This window comes from Manacus candei, unplaced genomic scaffold (assembly GCF_025592945.1).
Source record: "Manacus candei isolate 608988 ecotype Guabito, Panama unplaced genomic scaffold, ASM2559294v1 h1tg000050l, whole genome shotgun sequence".
NCBI classification, from domain to species: Eukaryota; Metazoa; Chordata; class Aves; order Passeriformes; family Pipridae; genus Manacus; species Manacus candei.
Genome location: NW_026138098.1, coordinates 27,991,756 through 28,014,344, shown reverse-complemented (window position 1 = coordinate 28,014,344; position 22,589 = coordinate 27,991,756). Strand labels below are relative to the sequence as shown.

Here is a 22,589-nt window from a genome sequence, read left to right as displayed (position 1 = left end):
CAGGTTGCCAGTCTGAGGTTGGTTTACTTTCAGGTAAAACACTTCAGTGTCATAGACAGTGGCTTGGTTGTTTTATTGGCACTGGGATGTTCTAATCATGGATTTAAGTGTTTAAACTTAAACACTTAAACACCATGTTTAAGTGGTAAAGAGTATACTGAAAGCGTGTGACTTCTGTATGAGACAGGAGAACAAGAAAGTAAGTACAGGCTGCTCTGGAAGGAAGAGAAAATGAAAACAACATTGCTCAGTGCAGTAAAGGTGCAGCCACATGTTGTGATTGCTTGAGCACACTCAGGTGTTTCAGTGTCTCAGAGTCATAGAATCATTTAGGTTGGAAAGGACCTTTCAGTTCACAGAATCAAACCATTAACTCAACACTGCCAAGGTCACCACTAAAGCATGTCCCTAAGCACACCACATCCACATGTTCTTTAAATACCTCCAAGGACGGTGTCTCATCGACTTCCCTGGGCAGCCTGTGCCAATGCTTTACAGCCCTTTGTGCCCTTATTTGCTACACCTCTTTGAAATCAAGTTTTTCAGCTTGGAAATATTTACCATGTGGCTCGAAATGCCCTGTAAAAATATCCAGAAATATTTTATTCGAGACAAGTTATTTGGTTTGTCTAGTTACTTAGTTCAGCATTACCACCTCTAACCATATGATATCTTACAATAAAATCATTAGGAAGCTTGTTACTGGAAAGACAGTTCAGTCTAGTAACTAATGGTACAGAGCACTTACAGCATGAGTCATTATGGCAGCTGGGAAGGAAAAAGTCAGAAGCACAAAATCCATTAGAATTAGGAAATAAGAGACACATAGTCTAAAGGAAGCACTCTGGTTTTCCTCTTCATCCTTAAGAACATGATTCAATTGGTCCTTGTCCTGCCACAGAAGTTAGTGTGGGGATATAAAACCAAACAAATTGAAAGCATTAAGCCGTTGCTGCCTTAGCATGCTGGTTGTCTGTTGGCATGATGGCTCTGCCTTCCCATGTGATAGATGGAGCTGTCCAAATCTGTGTTCTCTATGTGCAGTTTGTTTGCTTTGATGAGCTGTCAGATTTAGATTTAAACTCTCCACCATCACTATCACCCCATACTGCTGCAGATCCTTCTTATTAGGACTGTCAGGATCCTCGCCCGTTACGTTTTGGGGGACTGGTTTATAGTGACAAGAGGCCATTACTTATGGCTGCATTTAGTCAGGCCTCTTTGCTGCAGTATAAATGTTCCTTTTGCTAAATTGCAGTGCAGGTTTGGCAAAGAGCTTGTCCCTCTGCCACGGCTCACTGAGCCATTTGCATCTGAGGAATTGGAGCCCTAAGTCATGTTCATTTAATCAGTCACTCCAGAGCAAATTGCCAAGTGATTTCTTTGGCAAAAGACAAGTCATGCTTTCCAGCTTTGATTCCATACGCTTTTCCCTCAGGGTATAACCCCTTCTTTTATTAAATTCCTACATATTTTGCATGATTGGAGGGCTGAATAAAGTCAACAGTGTATATATGTTTTTATTTCAAATCCTGAAGGAAGCTGCAAAGGACATGTATGGGTAATAAGGAAAGGAGAACCTGTTCAATTGTTCAAAACCAAAATTGCTATGGTACTTCATGTATTTTCCTTTATCAAAAAATTGTTGTCAACCATTTCATATTTTAGAATTCCTTAAGTTATAAAACAAATGTTTAGGTTTTTTTTAAAATGCAAACTCAGTTCTTTCTCTTAATGTTTGCAGAGTTGTAGCCTTGAAAAAGGTTGTACACAGGTAAAAGTATTACTGAATTGAAAACAGTTACTGAATTGAAAAAAGTTACTGAATTGAAACAGACATTCCTGTACTAACAGATTGACTTCCAAGTGAGATGCTTGTAACAGCTTCAATCTGAGTAGAATATTGCTGCTTTTTTTAGTGAGAAGACTTGCAACTGATATCTGCCTTTTGTAGCCCACTGACAAAGGGGCAGGACTGGTTCTGTCTCACTACCACCCACACTGCACACATCTAATAATGCATGACTTTTTGGTAGGCTGCTTTGACTTACTAATGCAGAGGAAGGCTATCCCCTACCCCTAGGTTATTTTCCTGTAGAATTAGCAAGCTGAAGGATCTCAGGAAATTGTCAGGTGAACATGGGAACTGGTGAAACATGCTGATTGTGCATGTGTTTGAGGGGATAGAATGACACATCCCTCTTTCAGCAGCATCAAATAAGTAGAATAGCTAATGGCACTCTAAATATGCTGGATTTTATATCAGTACAAGTCACTGCTTCCTGAAGAGGGTTTCCTTCTAAATAAATCTTCCTTCAGTTCTGTGCCCAGGTGTTCTCTGTGCTGATGCTGGATTCTCCCAGGTTGGCATTTGCAGCATGGGATGTCTGCCAGAGGTAGCTGTGGTGTCAGCACTCCATGTCCTGGAATCCTTTTACTTTCCATGACTGAGTGTTCTTTTTTTGCTGCTTTCAAAGTCTGAAAAGACTGTCACAGATAACACCAGGCTCTGTGTTGCACTCAGCATATGCAGTGACAGTGGTTGGTCTACAAAGCTGCACCTGTGATGGTGTGCTGGGTTAGTGGTCACAAGAGGCTGAGGGCAGGCAGGGATTTGCAGGTGTTCTTTTCCATAGAAACCTCACAGGAATGTTACCTGTACAGGAAGAGTGTGGGCAGAAAGGGTAAGCTGTAGTTACATGGATGTGGCTGTTGATGCTTGGTCATTTGATAGAGAATAGTGCTGAGTTAGGAGTTTCTTGGCCAGGTCTGTGAACTCCTAACAGTCATATTTTTGAAGTTGTGGGGTCCTCGTGGCACCCAATGCTTTTAAAAAAAATTCAGTTCATTTACATGTAAGAATAATGAGAAGTCAGTGAGAACTTGTGGGCATTAACAGCTCTAAATTTTGATGCTTTTCATTAGTGGAGGTCCAGTAAAAGCCATGCATAGAAATAATGTCGAGAGGAGAGCATATTCTGTTACAACATCAGGAAGGTAAGAAGAAGGAAAAGTAGAATTTCAGAGTTGAAGAAGTGACCTTTGTAGTTAAGCATTCTGCATCAGAGCTGAGCTGTGCAATTGCTGGCCTGCTCCTGTTTTGGGAAGAAATTGTCTTATGCTATTATTATGTTGTTTTCAAAGAAGCATAAAGAAAAGGTTGAAGTCTTGACAGCTGTGACAAAGTCTGGTGCCATAATGTGTCACCAGATAAGTGATACTGTACAGTCTGTGGCAGTCAGCAAAGCATGGCAGCCACTATTTATATGTCAAGTTCAAAAGAGAGGAAGTGTTACCCGAAGGGGAGAGAATATCAGAATTTGACAGCCTGGTAGACATCTAAGGTTAAATGTCATCTTTTGAATAGATATAACTTTACATATTCATTCTGTGTATTGAGATCTGAAATTCCAGACTTTAAACGCTCATTTTGTTACTTTATGGCACTTAAAAACATTGTGCCTAAGAACAGAGCAGAGTTTCCTGCTGGAGCAGATGATGTTAAAGGTTAGGTCATAGTTTTCAATATCTGACTTATACTGTATAAATATGTGGGTGCATATGCAGCCAGTGACAGGAGAGATGCATCTTGCTTATTTCCTAATCTTAAAAATAAATTTCTTTTCAGCATTAATTTGTATATTACTTGGATTCCTCTTCTATTTTATCAAATGATTTTCGTGTTTCCTGGGCTTGCTGTTCTTTTTAAGTTCTTGTTTCATTTTAAAACTTTACATTAAAACCTTGTTTGCATGTCTCCACAAGCAGCATACATAATACATAGAAAGTAACTGTGTAGGTCTTGGGATTGTTTTATTTTCCCCCTTTTCCCTACCAGAAGTTGTTTGTCCTTTGGGCATTTGTTTGTGTTTTGGTTTTTAACTTCTTGAGTACTCTTATCCCTCTATCTTACTTGGAGTGGGAGAGGATAGAGCAAAGATATTTCTATAGTTATTTTCATGATCTCAGAAGAAGAGACATTGTAGCCTTTAAACGATATTTTCAGCCTTTATGGGGAACAGTGTGCTTTGAATCAGAGGCACCAGATTTTCCTCTTCTCAAGAGATTTGCCAGTATCTTTTTTACACTCTGAAGGCTGTATGAGACTTTCCATTGAAATGTGAATTACAGGGCTCTGATCATATGGCTAAAAAGATCACTTTCTGTGATTTCACAATAAGTCTTAAGTGTTGCAGAGACCAAAGTTAATAATACCTTCATACTGTTTCATCCGTTCTGTCTGCTTCTGGTTTTGTGTGAAATTGGTAGTAAATCAAATTATTTTTCAAGCATTACTTGAAAAATAATATTCTGTCGTTTTAAAGCCACCATTTCAGAATTTGAATGATTTTAATCTAGAAATTGGTAGAGATAGTGGTCTCAAATACACATTCACTGGGTGCAGGGGAAGGAGGGAGGCAGCAGGCTGAACTGTGACCTTTGGATTCCGCTCCCCAGCTGCAGTGCAAGGTGTGTGTTCTATTCTCTCTGCTTTTTGCCTTAAATGCAGCATGCAAATCTAACAGCCAGTCACATCTGCTGCCTGCATCCCTAGATCAGGGGAAAAATTTCTACTGCAAGGAAGAATGTGCTTTTCTCTTCTTGATCTTCCTTCAGCCCATTCATATGGCAGAATGTGAGAGTTTTGAGGCTTTTGTGCTCCTTCATGTATTGCAGCTGCACCACTTTATGTTGCTTTTCTTCTTACAACCTCCTGCCCTAGCTTTTCTTAGAAGAGCATTGCCCACCATAAAGAACTTTTTGCACCTTTTAAAAACAAGTGCATGATACATGAATCGGGGTGTGAGTGGGTTCATCTAAAGCCTGGGGTTGTGATGTTGAGCTCAGAACTGGCTGCTGCAACTTAGAAGACAAGCTCTGGACTTTCTCTGAATATATTGGCTTGAGACACTTTGGCAGCTAAACATGTGGGCTAGACAGTATCAGGGAGAGAACTGAGAAAAGGGCATGAAGGATTTGGTATGACTTGTCTTGAGTATAAGAGCTTTGAGAAGCCTTGTGAAACGTTGGTGTGTCCATCTGTTTTCAGTGTTGTCAATTCTGATCTTCCCTTCTCAGGAAGAATGTTAGAACAGTAGAGAGAGAGAGGCAGCTTAAACAGTCACAGTATCAGCTGTTTTACAGCAAGAGATGAAAAAGATTGCAGCATGTGGGACCAGGCAGGCTGCACCCACTACGTAATCCAGTGGCTGTGGTTCTTGAGGGAACACGGTGGGGATGGATGGCAGAAAATGCCCAGAATTGAACCCTCTTGCACAGGATTTCCTGTTTCTGCTGCAGAGGCCCAATGGTCTGAGCCAGGAGTGCATTTCAGCTGCCATTAGCAGGGGAATGTCACAGGTGCTCGTCTTGGACTAGGACCTGAATATGAAATTCAGGTGAAGTGTTCCAGTACTTTTGTGGTTAGGTAGGGATTTTTCAGTTGAGAGTTTGGTTCATTGCTTTAGAAAGAGTCAAATGATAACTTATTCAAGGTTCCTTTAAAAGGGCATTTGGTGACATGTGTTCTCAACTGCAGCTTTTGAGAGTTGTTTCTGTATTTCCATCAGTGGATTACTGCAAGGTAAATTCAGTGAGGTACCACTGTGAAAATATTACAGATTTGCATAAAGACTTATTTTTTTTCTCATTTCTTGTGAATGGGTCCTGTTTCCACAAACTTTCTGTTCAGTCATTATTTCTGAGGTAAAATACTTTTTTTTTCTTCTTTGTTATTAACAGGTTCTTGAAGATGCAGAGGCTCAACATCTCTTCCAGTCCATTCTTCCTGATATGGTCAAGCTGGCACTCTGTCTCCCTACTATCTGCACTCAGGTAAGCAACACAGCCAGCAGGTGTTCTGTGGCAGACCATTCTCTGCAAACTGTAGCTGATGGCTAAGTTCAGAACATCAGGACCATGTTATCTTCTTAATAAAAGCTATAATTTTTGTGTTGAATGCAGCTGAGGCCTCGGGAGCAGAACAGACAATACACATCTGAAATTATGTAATAGCATGTAAAAAAAAAAAGTAAATCTTGCTGTCATAGTTTTACCCTGGGCTTCAGTAATACTTTCCTTTGTGTATGCTGGAGTTTCTTCTTGTGTTTCTTAAATGAAATGACCATGCAACATTTGAGGTTGTAAAATCACACTTAGAAACTGGAACAACTGAATAATCCTGAAACTTCTAATTTTTTATTTTAGATTTTTTTTAATCCTAGAAGTGGTATTTTCATAAAGCCCTCATTTGCTTGGGAACACATTGTATTCTGCTTAGAGCATATAATACTTGCATGCATACAAACCTTAGATAATTCTTTATGAATGCTGTGGGAATTAGTTCTGGAAGTGATAAAGCTGATAAAAGTGAATAAGACTGGTCAGGTGAGGATGTAGGTAACACATTAGCAGGGTAAACAACTCTAATTTGTAAACTTCTTTGTTTTCATTTTCCAAATTGATTCCATTGGACAGGAAAATCTCTCCCTACTTTGTTATGCTGTGAGAGTCCTAAAGTAGATGCATAATTTCAAATTATGAATAGTTCTTAAATTTTTTTGCCAGTAACTTGATGAAGGAAGTTGTTTGAGACTGCTGTAAAGTTTCTGAACACAAAGTCAAGCACATGACTTGCAAGTTCATGTAGTAGTGCCTTTTATAAAGATCATGTACTGCTAGGCAATGTAAATTGTGAAGACCTTTGTCAGACTCATTTCTTTGGTTAAGCTTAAAGCTAAATTTGTTGCAGTGTAACACTATCCAAAATATTCTGTTTTCATAAGGTTTTAGAACTTATCAGAGTGAGCTGCCCAGGCTTTTTTATCCTTTTAGCTGTATGACTTCAGACATCACAGTATAGTGTGTTAATTAAACAGCCAGAAGACAGAATGAGATTCAGTGAACATGAATGTAGTAGTTATAAGAATGAAGGAAAACCTGTTTGTTTTCTGGAGTAAACAGGGCTGTGTGTTCTGCAGTCTAAATTAGCAGCAGTTTCTGTATTCACAACTGAAAGGATGAAAATGTAGCTGCTCAGCTCTATTGGAGCCTGGCTAATGATGATGGCTGAGAATTTTGGAAGAAGAGGTGAAAACTATTCTCTTTCTCCTGTCAAGTGGGTTTACTGTAATTGTTACTCCTAAGCAGTCAGAATGATATATCCCCCCACACCACATATTATCACATAATTAAAAAACCCACATAAAATGCCATGAATGCTGTGAGCCAAAGTTCCAAATCAGGAGGCTAATGCCTGATAAAAAAGATGTATAACAAAGTGAAGCTGAGCTTTTTGTTCATTCGGCTTATAAAAGAAATGGATAATTATGCACTTTCTGCAAATACTGTCACTGCTATTTCTTAAAGTAGGATGGAAAAAAATTCAAAAAGAGTCACAGAATTATGACTTCCCTGTTTCTTTGGAAAATTTAAAGCAGGGTTTTTGTAGCTGAAAGCATTCCTTAAGGGCTCTTAACCATACAGCTGTTGAACGTGGATTTTTACTTCAGTTTTTAACATTACTCATTTGCAACATCTTTCACCCTTTCCATTCCCCATGGTTTTGTTTGATAACTTGTGTTTTCCTGATCTTTCTTTTTATTATTGATTAGAAATCTGCAGTTTCTCAGGCGAGCCTTTTCTGAATTGTCTTGAATAAACTGTTCTTGACTTTAATGGTGCTGCTGATTAAAGGCTTTACCAACGGCCTAAATTACTCTTGCTCTAATATAACAAGTGTAATTTTGTGCTCCTGTTTTTTCTTTCAAAAAGGGTAAGCTAATTATTTTTCTCTCTCCTTCCCTCCCTGCCCCTCCTTCCTCCTCACTTCTTTTGTTGGTAGCCAATACCTCTGCTGAAACAGAAGATGAATCACTCCATCACCATGTCACAGGAGCAGATCGCCAGCTTTCTGGCCAATGCTTTCTTCTGTACTTTTCCACGTCGCAATGCAAAGATGAAGTCTGAGTATTCCAGTTATCCAGACATTAACTTCAACAGGTATGGCACTCTGGAGTAAATGAAGCTGATAACCCTCCCAGGAAAATATTGCTGGTGTCGTTTGGGAGAGACACTGGTTTGTGTCATGTTTCTGTTGCTGATTTCAGTAGTTTGCTGTATGGTTTTTTTTCTGTCCTCTAAGGGACAAGAAAACTGTGCAGTGCTGCAATAAAGGATCCTGTGCACAGGAGCATATGATTAATATTCCAAATTTTTTTTTTTCCCCCTGCGTGAACGTGCACAGACACACTCGTGCTCTGGCATTAATTAGATTGATAAAATATCCTAACTCCTCATAAGCCAGTCATCTGCAAATGGTATATTTTAGTTGAGCTTGAAGTGTTCTATATATTTAAATTAAAGATCAGTGTTTCCCCAGCCACATTTCTGTTGCCTCTGTGTCATCTTCAGGGGTGATCAGCACATTAAGTCTGATCAATAGGACTTCGTTCTTCATCCATATAATCATTTTAAGGCAGTTGTAGAGCTGCATGTTAACCTGTCCTTTTTGCTGCAAGAGATTTTAAGACCACAATAAGAATTTACCTAAAGATACTCTGATTTCTAAGCAAAGGTTTATTCATTTTTCCTCAGTGCTAGCTTGCAAACAGATTTGATTAGAAATTTTTCTTCACATCTTTGTTATAATTTAAATATCCTTATACCACTTTTAAATGAGGGAAGAGGATGGAGACATTTTCTGCAGCAGAATATTATGGTTCTTGTGGAATTGTAGATTAGAAATGAGGGTTTGTTTCTTGGCACTTCCATAGAAATCTGCATAGGTCCACCTTGCGGTTATTAGTCTGGAGCTTGGATAGATAATGATCTAGAGCTTTTCTTATTCCTTGCTGTTAACATATGTGGTGTCTGTGCTCTGACAACTGAGATGAGATACAAAACCAGTGTTCCCTGTGATCCAGGACACTTGGGTGTGTGTATCATGAGAGCTGTATTACACTAGAACTTCCTGCAATAAATTGTCAGGCATGCTGATGAACTAATAATGGCTTTGGTGCTTGCTACCTTCAAGGGCTTGCACAGGTTTATGTAAATTGTGTATTTCAGAAGGGAGACCAGGGGCACTGTCTTGGTGTTTATTCCTAGAGTGCAGTGGGTTACAGAAGAGAAGTGTGGGTGGGCATTAATATGCCATTCAATTCAGCGTGTTTTTCTACCAGTAGTTCACAAGAACAAGTAAATGATGCATTAAAAAATATTGATGTTCAGAGCAGTGAAAGAGGACAGAAAAGGTCTGGAAGGAGTTCTGTTTGACCACACACTTCTAGCTGTATTTTATGGTATTTTTAAAGGACTTTAAGCTTCCATTTTTGTTGTAACTTAAACATTCTATAAACCAAGTGTTTAAATTTAAGTTGGATAATTTCTTACCAACTACAGAATAAAACACTGTTAAATAACTGGAGTAAATTCATATTCTCCTCTATGAACATTTCAGAGCAATGTAAAGTGGTACAGTGAAATACTTGGGGTGTAATGTCAAAAGCTACTTTTAAATAAAAAAGCCTTGGCAAATTATTAGGTAAATAATTTCCTGCCACAGACTTAAAGAATGACCAGTATAAAGTATTAACCATTCAGAATTTTCTGCCCTATTCCAGTCAGTCCTCCATTGTTTTCTGACTCAGCTTCCTGATGCTCCCACTCACAGTAAGTTCCAACAATGTTGTTCAGAGGGGGAATACAGCAGACAACCTTCAGGCTTTCCTCTTGCCTTATGGATGAAGTAATGCTCAGCTTCTAGTCACATGGGATAGAAAGCCATTTTTATTTGTGCAAGAGCAAGAATATTGTTGCCAAACTGGAGAAAAGAAGGGAAGCTGATGTCCTCTGGTTCTTGAGGATTAAAAGTGGCTCTTCCTCAGTGTTTGCCAATTTATGCATTTATTATATAAGTACAGTTTCCTTTTCCAGTCCTTTACATTACTTAACCGTTTGTTGCAGCAAATCCACACCCCTGTACCCTCTGTACTTTGCATTTGATAATAAACAGATCAGTGAAGTAGAATAAAAGGTATGATGGGCAGTGGGTAAAATAAGAGGGAGACTGGCAGGATAAAAGCAAAAGGATATTGAAGAGTAGTGGAGAGAGTACTACAAGACTGTATAGTTTTCTGTTACTGTATATAACCTTAGTTAAAATCTGAAATGAGGGAGAAGTATCCAATTTCTTTTTTCCTCCTGCCAACCCTGTATTTTCTCACCCTTCAAAGTAAGTTCTTTAGTAGCAAGGACAGAGTAAAATGTCATGTTTTCAACTGTTGTTTCAGGCTTGCAGTGATGACAAGGTTTGGTTCACTGCATTGTGTATTTTCAGCTTTTAGAAAAAAGTCTTTTGTGAAGCTGAATATACTCTAAAGGCAATAGGCAGTGACTGAAATTAAAATGCTTGTGACTTCTTTTTTCCCTGTTCATAACAATGTTTTGATGTAAAGGCTTTGGAGGCTGCTGCTCTGCTCTCTGTGCTTAGCGATGGGCATAACAGATTGTTCACACAGCAACCTTTTGTCCCCATAGTATTATGGTCTGCAGCTTTTTCCAGACTTGGTTCTTTCCTCAGCATAATTCATCTGCTACATGGCTGTGAATGAATGACTTTGTTCTTTGGGTACCAAAAAATATTCTGCTGTGGTTCCCTAACAAAGCAACATTACTGAGTGGATGCATTTGAGGGTTTTTTTTTTCTTTAGCAAAGGTGGTGTTCCTTGATTCCACTCTCCATGTCCTGTCCACATTAATACAAAAGGCTTCCATCCCTCCCCTCTACTCCTTGAGACTGAAATACTGAAATTCTTGACTTTAAAGTTAGTAACACAACTGTGTAAGTTTTCTTGTGTTTTTGGTTTTACACAGCAGTCTTTTTGCAGACTTCAACATTAGTGCCTTTTTATAAACTATGAAATAGTTATGGTTTTTACATTTAAATGCCATTATGTTCCCTCTTTCCTCCTAGTCTTCTCCCTGCTCTAGGTTTTTATGTGGTATTAACTACCATAGTGTAAGTTCCACCCCTCCTCCCCTCAAGGTAGGAATCTGTTTGACAAAACAGCAGACACTCAGTGCAAGATATTGAAAATTTACTCACAGAGACATAACTGCAGCTGTTTGGAAGGAGGGCTGTTCTGTGTGTTAGTATTAATATACATCATCTGTGCTTTACCTCTCCTCTCCTGCCTGTTAGCCTTGCCAAATGAGAGGAGGAAAAAAAGGTGGCCATTCCTCTTTTGCCAGTGAAGCACTCAGTTTAATAGTATGTTGTGACACTGTCTGTCTATTTTGATTATTCATCTTGCTACAGACTGAAAGTCACCTGTGTATAATTAAATGCTCAGTAATTTAATTGAATTCTTCCCTTTTGTACTTGGCAAGGTTGGGCCTATTATGATTCTTAAGTCATTAATAACATAATTCATTTCAAATATAGTTGATTAAAATGGAATTGGTAGTTTAAGAGCTTTAATATTTATGAATTCTAGTAGATAGAATGGCATCCATTCAGTGGCCAAACATTGGATCATACTAAGTAGCATAATATACTGCTTCAAAATATCAAGCTAAACTTAGAGTGTTCCGTTTTTCCTTTTGAAAACACTACTTAATGTATTTGATGGCAAGAGATTGGGCAGCTTTATGTAAAAATAACCCATCACAAAAGAAAGAAATAATTGAATTTACAGTTTTATATATCTTATTAATGAATGTTTCATGGAAGTTGCATCCTAGTTGAATGTGGAACCTGCATTGCATTGACTCTCTACATTTATGATGTTAGTTGCAGAGTTTAAAGTAGTTTCTTGTGGTGATAGTTATAATTAACCTTCTTTGGTGAATAGTTTGTGGTTTAATTAGGACTTCCATGAAAAATATATTCCTCTTGAAATATACTGAGGTCAAACCATACTTTCTTGCATTTATTTTTTATAAGATGCTGAAATGGATACCATCCACTGTTAGACAAGACTGCTCTTGGACATTTTTCTTTCCCACTGTTAACCAAGTTCTCAGACCTGTGTTAAGACACTGTAGAATTTGATAATTTAGGAAACTATCTGGTTTGGTTATACGTGAAAGCAAAATACAAGGAAGAATGTCTGCGATCTTGGGTCAGTGTTCTGGAAAGGACAGAAGTTTGTCAAGGACCTGCTTTGCTTCTGCTGGGCCTTTGACCTGCTACAGGTCCGTTCTTAGTTGTTGTGTCAAGTTAGAATAACTCATCTGTTCTCCTTATTCAAAAAACTCCCATAGTTGAGTTTTTGGCACATATATTAGTGGATGACCTGGCCTGAAACCACCAGTATTCCACTAGGACTGAATTTCTCCATGTTTATGAAACAAACCTTTAAAGTAACTTCAAGTGGTTGGAAATGACGGGAAAAACACACTAGTTAAGATATATATCTTTTATGGAATATATAATACATGAAAGGAAATGAGAAACTGTATAGTACATTTATGCAGGAGAATTGAAATCTAATTTACCAGTAATGCAATTGTCTCTCCATAAACAACATCAATTACAGAACACTAATGAATATTCTCTGGGGAATAAATTATTTAGTGACTCTGAGAGATGACTGAGATGCATTGCTTCTCTGAAAGGTGTTTCTAGATTTTCTGGGTTTACAGACACTGATCCTACAAAACTCATTCTGTTACGCCTGCCTTGGGTTATGTTCTCATTAGCCATGGGTGGAATACTTTGAGTATAATTTTATGAAAAAAAATTTAAATCAACATTTATGTTTGGTAAATGTGGAAATCCACAGGGTAAAACAAAGTGAAACAAAGTGCTTTGATAAACTATGCTTAGTATTGGAAACCAAAGCTTACAAAGTATTTCATGACAAGTATGATACTGGTTTTGAAAAAGAAGAAGTTCTATGTTTCTCTTCTATTCCTGGAACTCCACTTTTTTTTAACTGTGCCAATGGGTTGGGAATTGCAGGAGAAGGACAGAAGAGCTGTGCTCCCTGGTGTAACTGATGCAATCCTAAATGATGTGCTTATTGGGCCATTCAGCACTATATTGGTTTTTCCTTCAGGGTGCTGTGTATCAGTATGAAATTTCAGTGGTTCCCATTAAGGTTGCTGGCAATTGAGGATGCTCAGCCATTTAATCAAAATAGCCCTCAATCATATGGAGAGCAATACAAGTTGACAGTACATACATAAACATACTATTTCCACTCCTACATGTATGTATATGTCAGATAACCATAGGCTTGAAATGCAGCAGGGTAGAAAAAGCAAAATACTTGGTTTATTCTCTTTTCTAAGTGTTTTATCATTCTATACCTTAGGCTAAAGCTCTGTTTAGTGACTAGCACTGTTGTTGAGGTCGAAGGAAATTGTTCAGTAATTTTTTTTCTACCTTAACTTTCCATCCTTCCAACTGCTCTATCCCTTCACTGGGTGAAATTTGGCTATCCATAGTACTTCTTTTTAAGCCCTTCTTTCACTTTTATTTGTAGGAGAAAAACGATGTTTTAGTAAAATGTTTTATACTTGCTGAGATGTTATCTTTAGTGAGATCACACTAAAATATAAGAAACAACACAAGTGTATCTTCAACTATAGTAATAAAGAAAAAGGCACTTTTTAGTGCCTGTGGGGGAGTCAAGGAAAAAGCACGTAGTTAATTGTGGGGATCACAACACAAAATTGTGTATCCACACTTCTGCAAACAACTGCTATGAAATGCCATGGATTTATGAATGGGAGGTATTCTTTAGATTATAATCCATACTGCTCTTACTATTCTTAAATCACGCTCCTGTTGCATCATTGGCAGTGCAGCCTTTGAAGTTCCTTGCAGATTTTCCACTTGCCTCATCACTGGAAGGAGTTAAGAGCAGGTTCTTTAGAGCTTTTGGCTCCAGCTTTAGAAGGTGGAAATGCTGGTTGAAAATAGAATTGTGAGTTTGCAGTTTAGACTGCAAAAACCAAAATTATTGATTTTCAAATGCTTTTTTTTCCACTAATTTTTTTTTTAGGAAAACACTAATGCAAAACAAATGCACATGTTTTTTGTAATAATTATTAAAATTACATAAACTATTGCCTTGTAACTTTACTATAGGTTTGCTGACAGTTGTTTTAAATTTTCCCAGTATCAGTTCTTATTATTTTTAATATTTTATTTCTCATATATAGGATTTCTCTTCAGTACAATTACGTCAATTAAGTGTCTGAATATTTGCTAGGAAAGAGTTTTCATTTAGCCACAATGACTTTAACAATCTACTTTGTGTTTATGACATTGTTCACACATCCACTTATGTTTTAAAATATCTGACTTGATTGCTTGAATACCTAAGTGTATCTCTCTAGAGGTCTTCTGTGTGATTAACATTGCCACTACCGTGGCCTGGAAGCTGGAGAGCCAGAGATGAATTTACAGCTATGTTTGGTGGGCAGCCCTGGAAGCTTTCTTAGCTCCAGTACCTGCTAAATTTAAGTTTGCTGCATGGCAGTGGGAACATCCTGTACAAAGCAAAACAGCTTACCTATGCAATTGCCAGTAATATTTCAATTGCTTCACCTGAAAGTGAGCTTGAAGTGCTTTGCATTTGATTTACAGTGCACTTCATTTGGATGAGTTCTTTAATTGGAATTAATGGGTTTTGGCCCTGGGTGTTTCTGTCAGGAAATTATGTGGTTTGCACTTAGATTTTTGGGTGTTTTTTTAGTAGGATCTGTGCTGGAGGAAGAATTTTATTTAATATCTAGTGATGCCTTGATATAGCTTTAGTCTTTAAAATATTTGCTTCAAAAATAAAATTTCCCATAATGTTGCCTAATTGATCATTTCAGAAATAAGGTTCAAGGTTAAAACATCCATAACTCTGTCGTGTTATGTCCTGAGTTAAATTAATGGGGTGGGACTGGGCCATTTTCAAATTATGTAAAAATCACTTGCATTTGCTGTTGCATTCACAAATATGACTGGTTTTGGCTTGATCTGACTTATTTCAGACATAGTTTTTCAAGTTCTGCACCACTTCTGCCCAATTTGCTTGTTATACAGAATCATCAATCACCTTTGTGACATGAAGAACTCTCTCCTGAGAGCTTACAACTTAAGCAAGATGTCAATTTGCTGTAAAGAGGCAAAAAAAAACTAGTAAAGGCATGATCAGGCTAATAAATAAATTAACCAGTTTAAAGGCTTCATAACAAATAAGACTTGAAGATAAAAGGTCAGAATTAATTTAGGCATTTAGGTAAGACCTCCAGACACGCACACATTAGCTCCTTTTATGAACCCCTATTAGCTGTGCAGGCACAAACCCTTGATAGAACTTATATATTGGCCCATTTTGGAATAGACTGTATGAGTCTGGAGTTTGCCTTCTTAAAGTCCTGAGTCACTATTCAAAGAATAACAAGTTAATAAAATTAGCTTCTGTGACAATACAGATTTTGGATTAAATTGATCTGTTCAGCCTGTATACCTCATAAGAATTTTCAAATACTGAAAAAATCTAGTTCACTTCACTGCTGAAAGCTGAATTCATCTGACAGAACTCTGGTTTTGAAGGCAGGCTGTCATTCCAGTACATGGAAACAAATGAATAATGTTGTGTCATTCCTTTACTTAAGACTGTTTATTGAGGGGGGAATCTTACATCCTCAGGGCTTTCAGTGGATCAGGCATCTTTTAGTGAACTTCCTATTCAAAGGGGATTATTTCTGAAGTCACTGCCATTCTCCCTTCCAGATAAATTCCATTATGTGTTGCCAATCACAATGCCTTGTCACTCTGTTGGAAATGAAATTAAGTAATGCGTTTTCAAGTTGCTGGAAGACAGATGATGCAGTGAAAGTATTTCAGCTAACCTTAAAAGCATACATTCACTTAGGGGCTAAAAATAGGATAGTTCTTTTTAATGCTTTGGTTTTTTACAAATGAATGTTAGAATGCCATTAAAGCCCAGAGGATGGAGCCATTTCTTCTGGGGGAAGGTTCTTTCCTTTAGAAGCACTGCTGGTGCAGTGCAGCTCTTGAAAGCAACACGGTTGCATTAATTGTTCTGTGTAAGACATTTGGTTCTTGGAGTACTCAACATACATGTTTTCACCCCTTGGTCACTTAATCCAAGCCTGTTAACCTTTGGATCTGTTGCAAATAAAACTAGTAGCTTTCCTGAATGTTGATATTGAAATGACATTTTTTTATATTCACTTGGATCTTCATCAGAAACGTAGCAAGTCAACAAACTTGTTACTCCTAAAGGGCTGTCTAGAGAGTTCTTTCTACAGTACAGTACTTAAATGCAAGGCTAATGTAATATGTGCATGATAGTTATAAAAAATCAAATTGCAGTTAGTAAGTAGCATTAATTACTATGCACTATATCCCTGAAATCTAGTTGATTGCTTTTATTTCTTGTTTTTCAGATTGTTTGAAGGAAGGTCACCAAGAAAGCCTGAGAAGCTTAAGACCCTTTTCTGCTATTTTAGAAGAGTCACAGAAAAAAGTATATCCTTTATTCTTTTTTTGAACTACAAAGCAGATGCATGTCAAATTTAATCCCATTAAATTTAGAAATGGCTAAGCAGCATTATGATGGAAGTGTCTAACAAAAGCCAGCTTGCAAAGTACACTGATATTCATATACATATGATTACCATGTACATGATGCATGCAAGCAAATTCTTGCACAGGGCTTCTTCTGTTTTCTTTTTTCTGATAAATATATGTGTGTGTGTATATGGGGGGTGTGTAAAATCCAGAGATATATTTTCACCCCCTTGTAGATATATATATATAAAAGTGTGTGTGTATATCATTGTGTATATGTGTAGACATAAATATGTGTATAATGTCTGGAATATATGCCCAGCATCACAGTGAGAATGTAGGGGGAACTTGGCACCATATACAGTCATTAAAATCACAGACTTAAAGATTTGGAGTCAGGTTTCAAGTTTCCTGCAGTACTCAATTCTTTGACTGGAATGTTTGTAGTTTGAGGGATTTTCCCCTACTTGTGTTGATATTTCAGGTATTTCCCTTCTATTGTCCCAAAGCAAAGCTGTTGTGAAGTTTGCCCAGTTCAAATAAAAAAGTGATAGCAAGACATGAGATATCTCCAACTCTTTGAGAAATTAGTGCACAGTCAGATCTGCTGTTATTACCATGAATTGAACATCTGCACAAACTTTCACAAATAGATTTATTTTTGTGATAACTGTATCATACCTTATATATTGCATTTTTGGGGAGAAAGAGATTTTACTGCAGTAGCATACATCACATCTGCAGCAATATCCTTACTATAGTCTTTTTTAAAGAACCATTTTTTTACATGCCAGCATTTCCCTATTAGGTTCATATTTTCTCAGAATGTTTTAAAAGAAAAGACAGCTTTAAACTATTAAATATAAGAAGCCCTTGGTTCAGTCCATCTTCAGTTCATCATTTTAATTCACCACAAACTAAATGCAGCTATAGCCTGTTTCAGCTGTCAGACTTTTAACACTGTCAAGAGAACTAAATTTCTGAGGTAAAAAGTAAATTATGATTTATGTGTGGGACTGAGAAGAGATACAGTGTACTATCTTTTTTTAATACTTGAGTTATAAAGTTTTCATGCAAACCAAATCCTAAATTTAGGCAGCTGTCCCTGACCCACTGTGCATATGAAATTTGTTGGGAACATGCTTTATGAACCTACCATATTAGATTCCCTAAGATTATAACTTTAAATAATATTTAATGAGATTCTTGAATGCTCTTTTCTTGAATTAAAAATTTTTTATTCTTTTTTTTTTTTGTCTCAGGAATTCCTAAGACTGATAACTTAACTCTCTAAATTACTGTAATAATTTTGCAACTCTTTTTACTGTTAATAGTAATTGAATTCTGTGTAAAAGAACACAATGGAGACTGAAGACTTTGCACTTAAAAGTTGAATGCTTAGTTTGTATAATACTGCAACTGATACCAAGGGTTCCCATCTGGAAAAGCACTTGATTACTGAATGCTGTGCACTTTTCTTAAGAGCAAGTAACCCTTTTTTCCCCTAAACCCCTATAAATTGCAAAGAAAAGCAGAGGACAGTTTAAGGCTTTTAGAAGGATGAGTTTGTGCTTTACATACTGTTTTGAATGTTTTCACAAACCAGTGCAGTAGACTTGCTGCAGCAAAGAAATGACTCTCAAATGAAGGTTTTTTTAGGATGGCATCACCTAATAAAAGGCTGATATTTCCTTTCTGTTGCGAAACTGAACTTTTTTGAGTAACATAAGGAAAAAAGATGGTGCTGCATCCTTCCTGCAGAGAGCAACACCTCCTCTTTTTCTCTCCAGGGCAGGAGTCTCTTCTCAGTTGGAATACAGTGAATTTAGCATCTTGGCAGGGCTGCAAACTGCTTGGTTTGGAATCCACTAACACTGCATCCTTATTGACATAGGACTTTCTTGGAAATATGAGCTGCTACTTCAGCCATCCATAGTACTCACTCTGTGGTTTGCCTGGTGGTACTGAACAGTAGCTGCTTTCAAACTGTACAGTTTCCTTTTTTCTAAGTGGCAGCACATTTGACTTCAATTACTGAGTCTTTATAGTAGTGTTTACTGTTAAAGGGAAAATCACTTAAGAAAAAGAACAATACTCAAACTACAAAGCTGTAAGAGAAGTAAATACTTTGATCTTCATGTTATTTGTCTTTAATTTGAGTGTAGGCTGTCAGGGAAAGATTCAAAGCAACTCTTGGGGAAAGTTAAGCTCTTGGTTTCTGCTAAGAATGATGATTGTAATTTTAAAAGCTTACCAGTTAAAATAATCTAAGGACTAAAGCTCCCCTACTTAATGCATTTTCCTTTGGGGTTGGTTTGCCTGTAGAACCTACGGGATTGGTGACGTTTACAAGGCAGTGTCTCCAGGAATTTCCAGACTGGGAGAGGTAAGTCAAACATCCTGTTAATGCAAGAAATGTCTTAAATCCATGATAACTGAATCTCATTCATGTGCAATTCATTCAGGCCTGGAAGAACTGCAGAAAACAATATTTGCTATGGATTGTTGCAGAAAGGAGTGAGAGGGAAGTGGGTGAACTGCCACAAGTAGTTTGTGTCCTGATTTGTCCATAAAGCCAACAAGTCTTAAGTTTTAAAACATAGCATGTCTTTGGTGCTGTTGCTTGAGTGGGGAAAAAAGAGAGAGATGACTTGATTTAAGAAATGACAGGAAATATAACAAATAGGGTGATAACCAGCACGAACACAAGTGTAGCAGTTTTCTTGCTGGTTAGCAAGTTAATGTGGGACAAGAAAAACACAGAACTCCAATTTCAAATTTGGGGCTTTATGGTGAAAGAGGTGAAGAAGCTGAACAATTTACTATGTTAAACCTTTAGAAATTGTTTCTGAATGGCAAACGTATTTTCTTTAATCCTTCAGGGGTTTTGGTTTTTTTAAACCACCTTATGTTTAAGAAGTTTGGGTTTGGCTGAGTTTTGTTTTAAAATGGATGCTTTTGTGTGGAGGTTCTGTAATTGTCCTCTCTGTACAATATTTTTCCTCAATGGTAGATCTCAGAAAAAACTCTCTAGACTGCATGTCACCTATGAAGGCACCATCGAAAGCAATGGACAAGGTATGCTACAGGTAAGTGATGCAACAGTTAATGTGGCTTTATGTCATGTTTTTGTTGTACTTTTATGGGCTGCCAGCTTAACAAAGTTATTTGTTTACCCTCAATTGACTTAAATGACAAGATGTTATGCAGTGTAAAAGAAACATCAGAATTAATTCCATGGGCAGTCTTACACTGTCAGTGTTCCCCAGCTCTAGGTAGCACATTTACCTGATATAGAAATGGCTGACAGAAAATCACAAGCCCTGGACAGCTTCAGGTCTTCTGGTTCAAGCCAGGACTGAAGATTGACAGGATAAAAGATTCAGGCTGTGATCATGATGACTTGTCAAGGGTTTCAGTTTGTTTTTAAAAAATTATTCTTGTGCCCCAGACAGTGACCAGGTCAGTAGTTCAGGAGACTTTCTTGCTGCTGCCAGCACCACTGTTTCAGTCTGGGAGGCAGTCAGCAAAAGAAATTCATAAGGAAGGTGTCCTCTCCATATCTATAGGAAGGAACATATTTGAGTTTTCAATATTTTTGTTTGCTTTCTGCTTTTCTTTAAAAAAAAAATAGACTGCCTTTTAGAGTTCTTTTACCAAAAAAAAAAAACCAAAGCAACAAAAAACCAAACCAAACCAAAAAAAAACCAAACAAAAAAAAAATCAGGCAAAAAACCCCAAACTACAAACAAACAAAACCCCCAAAACAAACAAACAAACAAAACAAAAGTTCCAACAAAATTGGAACTTTCTTAGCAGGAACAAGTACTGCATAGGAAGAGGAGTAGAAAGAATAGGAGGACTTTTTTTTTTCTCCAATGCTTTTTGCTCAGACTTTAAAATATCTCATGACTTTATGAAACATGAGCATTCAAATGAGTGTTGAAATTATTAAGAACTCAGCAACTGCTCAATAATAACCACTTTTATAGTGTTGCACTCTGTAGAAGTAAGTATTGCCTAGGAAGGGGGGGGTGTTTGTAACACAGGCTGAGGGGTCACTCAGCACAGTTAAAGTGCTTCTGGGGCCTTGGCACACTGAACATTTGTGTAGCTTACATGTAACTTTTTTTCTTGTAGTCAAGTTCAGTAAATCTCAAACAACTGGAAATGTGTTGGTATTTCCAGGATAGACTAAAGGAGCACCTGCTGCTGTAGTGTCTGGCTCTTGGTGTGCTTTAGGCTTGCCTCTAACTCCTGATCAATTTGTAATCTACACAAGTGTTCAAGTCACTCCAGCAAGTTCTGTTCTCCTCCTGTATATGTGCTCTTATCTAAGTAAAAACCAGTAAGAAGCTAATAGCATTTGGAAGATGAAGTGACTTTTAAAAATAATAAATTTCTGTGGGCAGTTAATTGGCATAAATATTAATTACTTTATTGAATAAACAAAATCCTTGTAAAACTGTTGTTTATATGAAACTGTAATTTGCAAAAATGTGTACTATTGCAGCAAAAAATAGTCCAGAGCTTCTCTGTTTCAAGCAGAAACCTTAATAGTCAAAATTACTCGCCTTGTTCAAGTGCATTTCAAGGAGAATTTGTAAGGGATTCTGTTAGTGCATTTCAAGGAGAATTCATAAGGGTTTATGGGTATAGAACTGTTATGGGGACACTGCTAATCTAAAAATTCTTCAGTGTGGACAGCTGGGGCAGAATGCTTATTAAAGGACAACTTAATGATTTTTCAATATCCCTAAAAAACAAAAGGACTGCTCTAATTTGCTGTTTTCATCTTTCACATTTACTGAAATGTGTTTTATTCTTAAATATGTGCTCTTCAAGGAAAACCCACAAAACCTGGATTCAGAGTATTTGAGATGCCAGAGTTGTTTTTGCTGTGTAATGTCTCACTTGTCTTACGTTTTCTGAGAAGTGGAATGAAAAAAAGAGAAAGGCATGATCATGTTAATCAGTCCCTCTGCTTGTATTTTTAAGTGATAGCAGCAGATTTCAACAGAATTATTGAATTTGTACAGGACTTTATTTACCTTGGTAAATGAAAGGATTTTACCCTATTTGCTTATCTCATAATCCCCCTGAATGTGTTTTTGTTAGGTTGATTTTGCAAACCGTTTTGTTGGAGGTGGTGTGACTGGGGCAGGACTAGTACAAGAAGAAATTCGGTTTTTAATCAATCCAGAACTGATTGTATCAAGACTCATCACCGAAGTCTTGGATCACAATGAATGTCTTATCATCACAGGTTAGTCTTTGCAGAAAATGTTTCACATCTGATTCTGATTTTATATATAGAAAATATATTTCAGGTTGAAGTTTAGTATGTTTAAATGCTTTAGGCATAAAAAAAAAAAGAAGGAAAAAAAAGTCAGTACTCATCTGACAAAGAGCTTCCTACTTTATCCCACCCCTTAAGACCATGTTCCAATAGATGCTTTGTGAAACAGGCAAAAAGAATAAAAAGTGAGAGCAAACAGACAGAACTTTTTTGTCCTGAGTGTCTCTAGCTAAAGAATACTGTTGACAATATAGGTGACAGCCACAATTACCAACTACTAGCTGGTCCCAACTATCAGTGGGTAATGCTTCTGTTAAAGGATGGGCAATTTTTGTTCCTGTCTGGAATTTGAAACATTTGGTGTGATCAGTGGGATTGAAGACTGAGAAGAGGAACTACCTTCTGGTTACCTAAAAGGGGAGGAAGCAGAAGAGGAAAAAATCAGCATCCATTAAAAAAGGGTAGAAAGTCAGGAACTGTCTCTTAAGGATTTTGATCCTGTAAGTTACACACATGTATTTGTGTTGCTTGTGAGTTTGCAATTACAGCATCAAAAACTTAACTGCTTCTCCAGTATGTTGTGGAGGGGCTGTGCATGTCCAGTGCTTTGCTGAAAGAGATTTCCTTTTTCTGTCCACCTCTGTCATAGAACTTGGAATGTTTTATTATCCACTGGATCAAAATAGTTTGCATCAAAAGACCAAATGTCACTGTTAAAAACTGGAGCGGCCCAGGTCACACCGT

General features: G+C 37.3%; 1 protein-coding gene across 3 annotated transcripts in view; it reads left to right on the top strand.

The window, feature by feature from the left end:
* Positions 1 to 22,589, top strand: part of PARG (poly(ADP-ribose) glycohydrolase) — a 63,591-nt gene that overhangs the window by 22,438 nt on the left and 18,564 nt on the right. For all 3 annotated transcript variants that reach the window (XM_051799808.1, XM_051799807.1, XM_051799809.1), the window contains exons 8-13: positions 5,743 to 5,835; positions 7,844 to 8,001; positions 16,423 to 16,502; positions 18,872 to 18,932; positions 19,560 to 19,635; positions 21,665 to 21,812. In XM_051799808.1, coding sequence (XP_051655768.1) covers positions 5,743 to 5,835; positions 7,844 to 8,001; positions 16,423 to 16,502; positions 18,872 to 18,932; positions 19,560 to 19,635; positions 21,665 to 21,812 — 616 coding nt within the window. The remainder of the gene's footprint in view (positions 1 to 5,742; positions 5,836 to 7,843; positions 8,002 to 16,422; positions 16,503 to 18,871; positions 18,933 to 19,559; positions 19,636 to 21,664; positions 21,813 to 22,589) is intronic.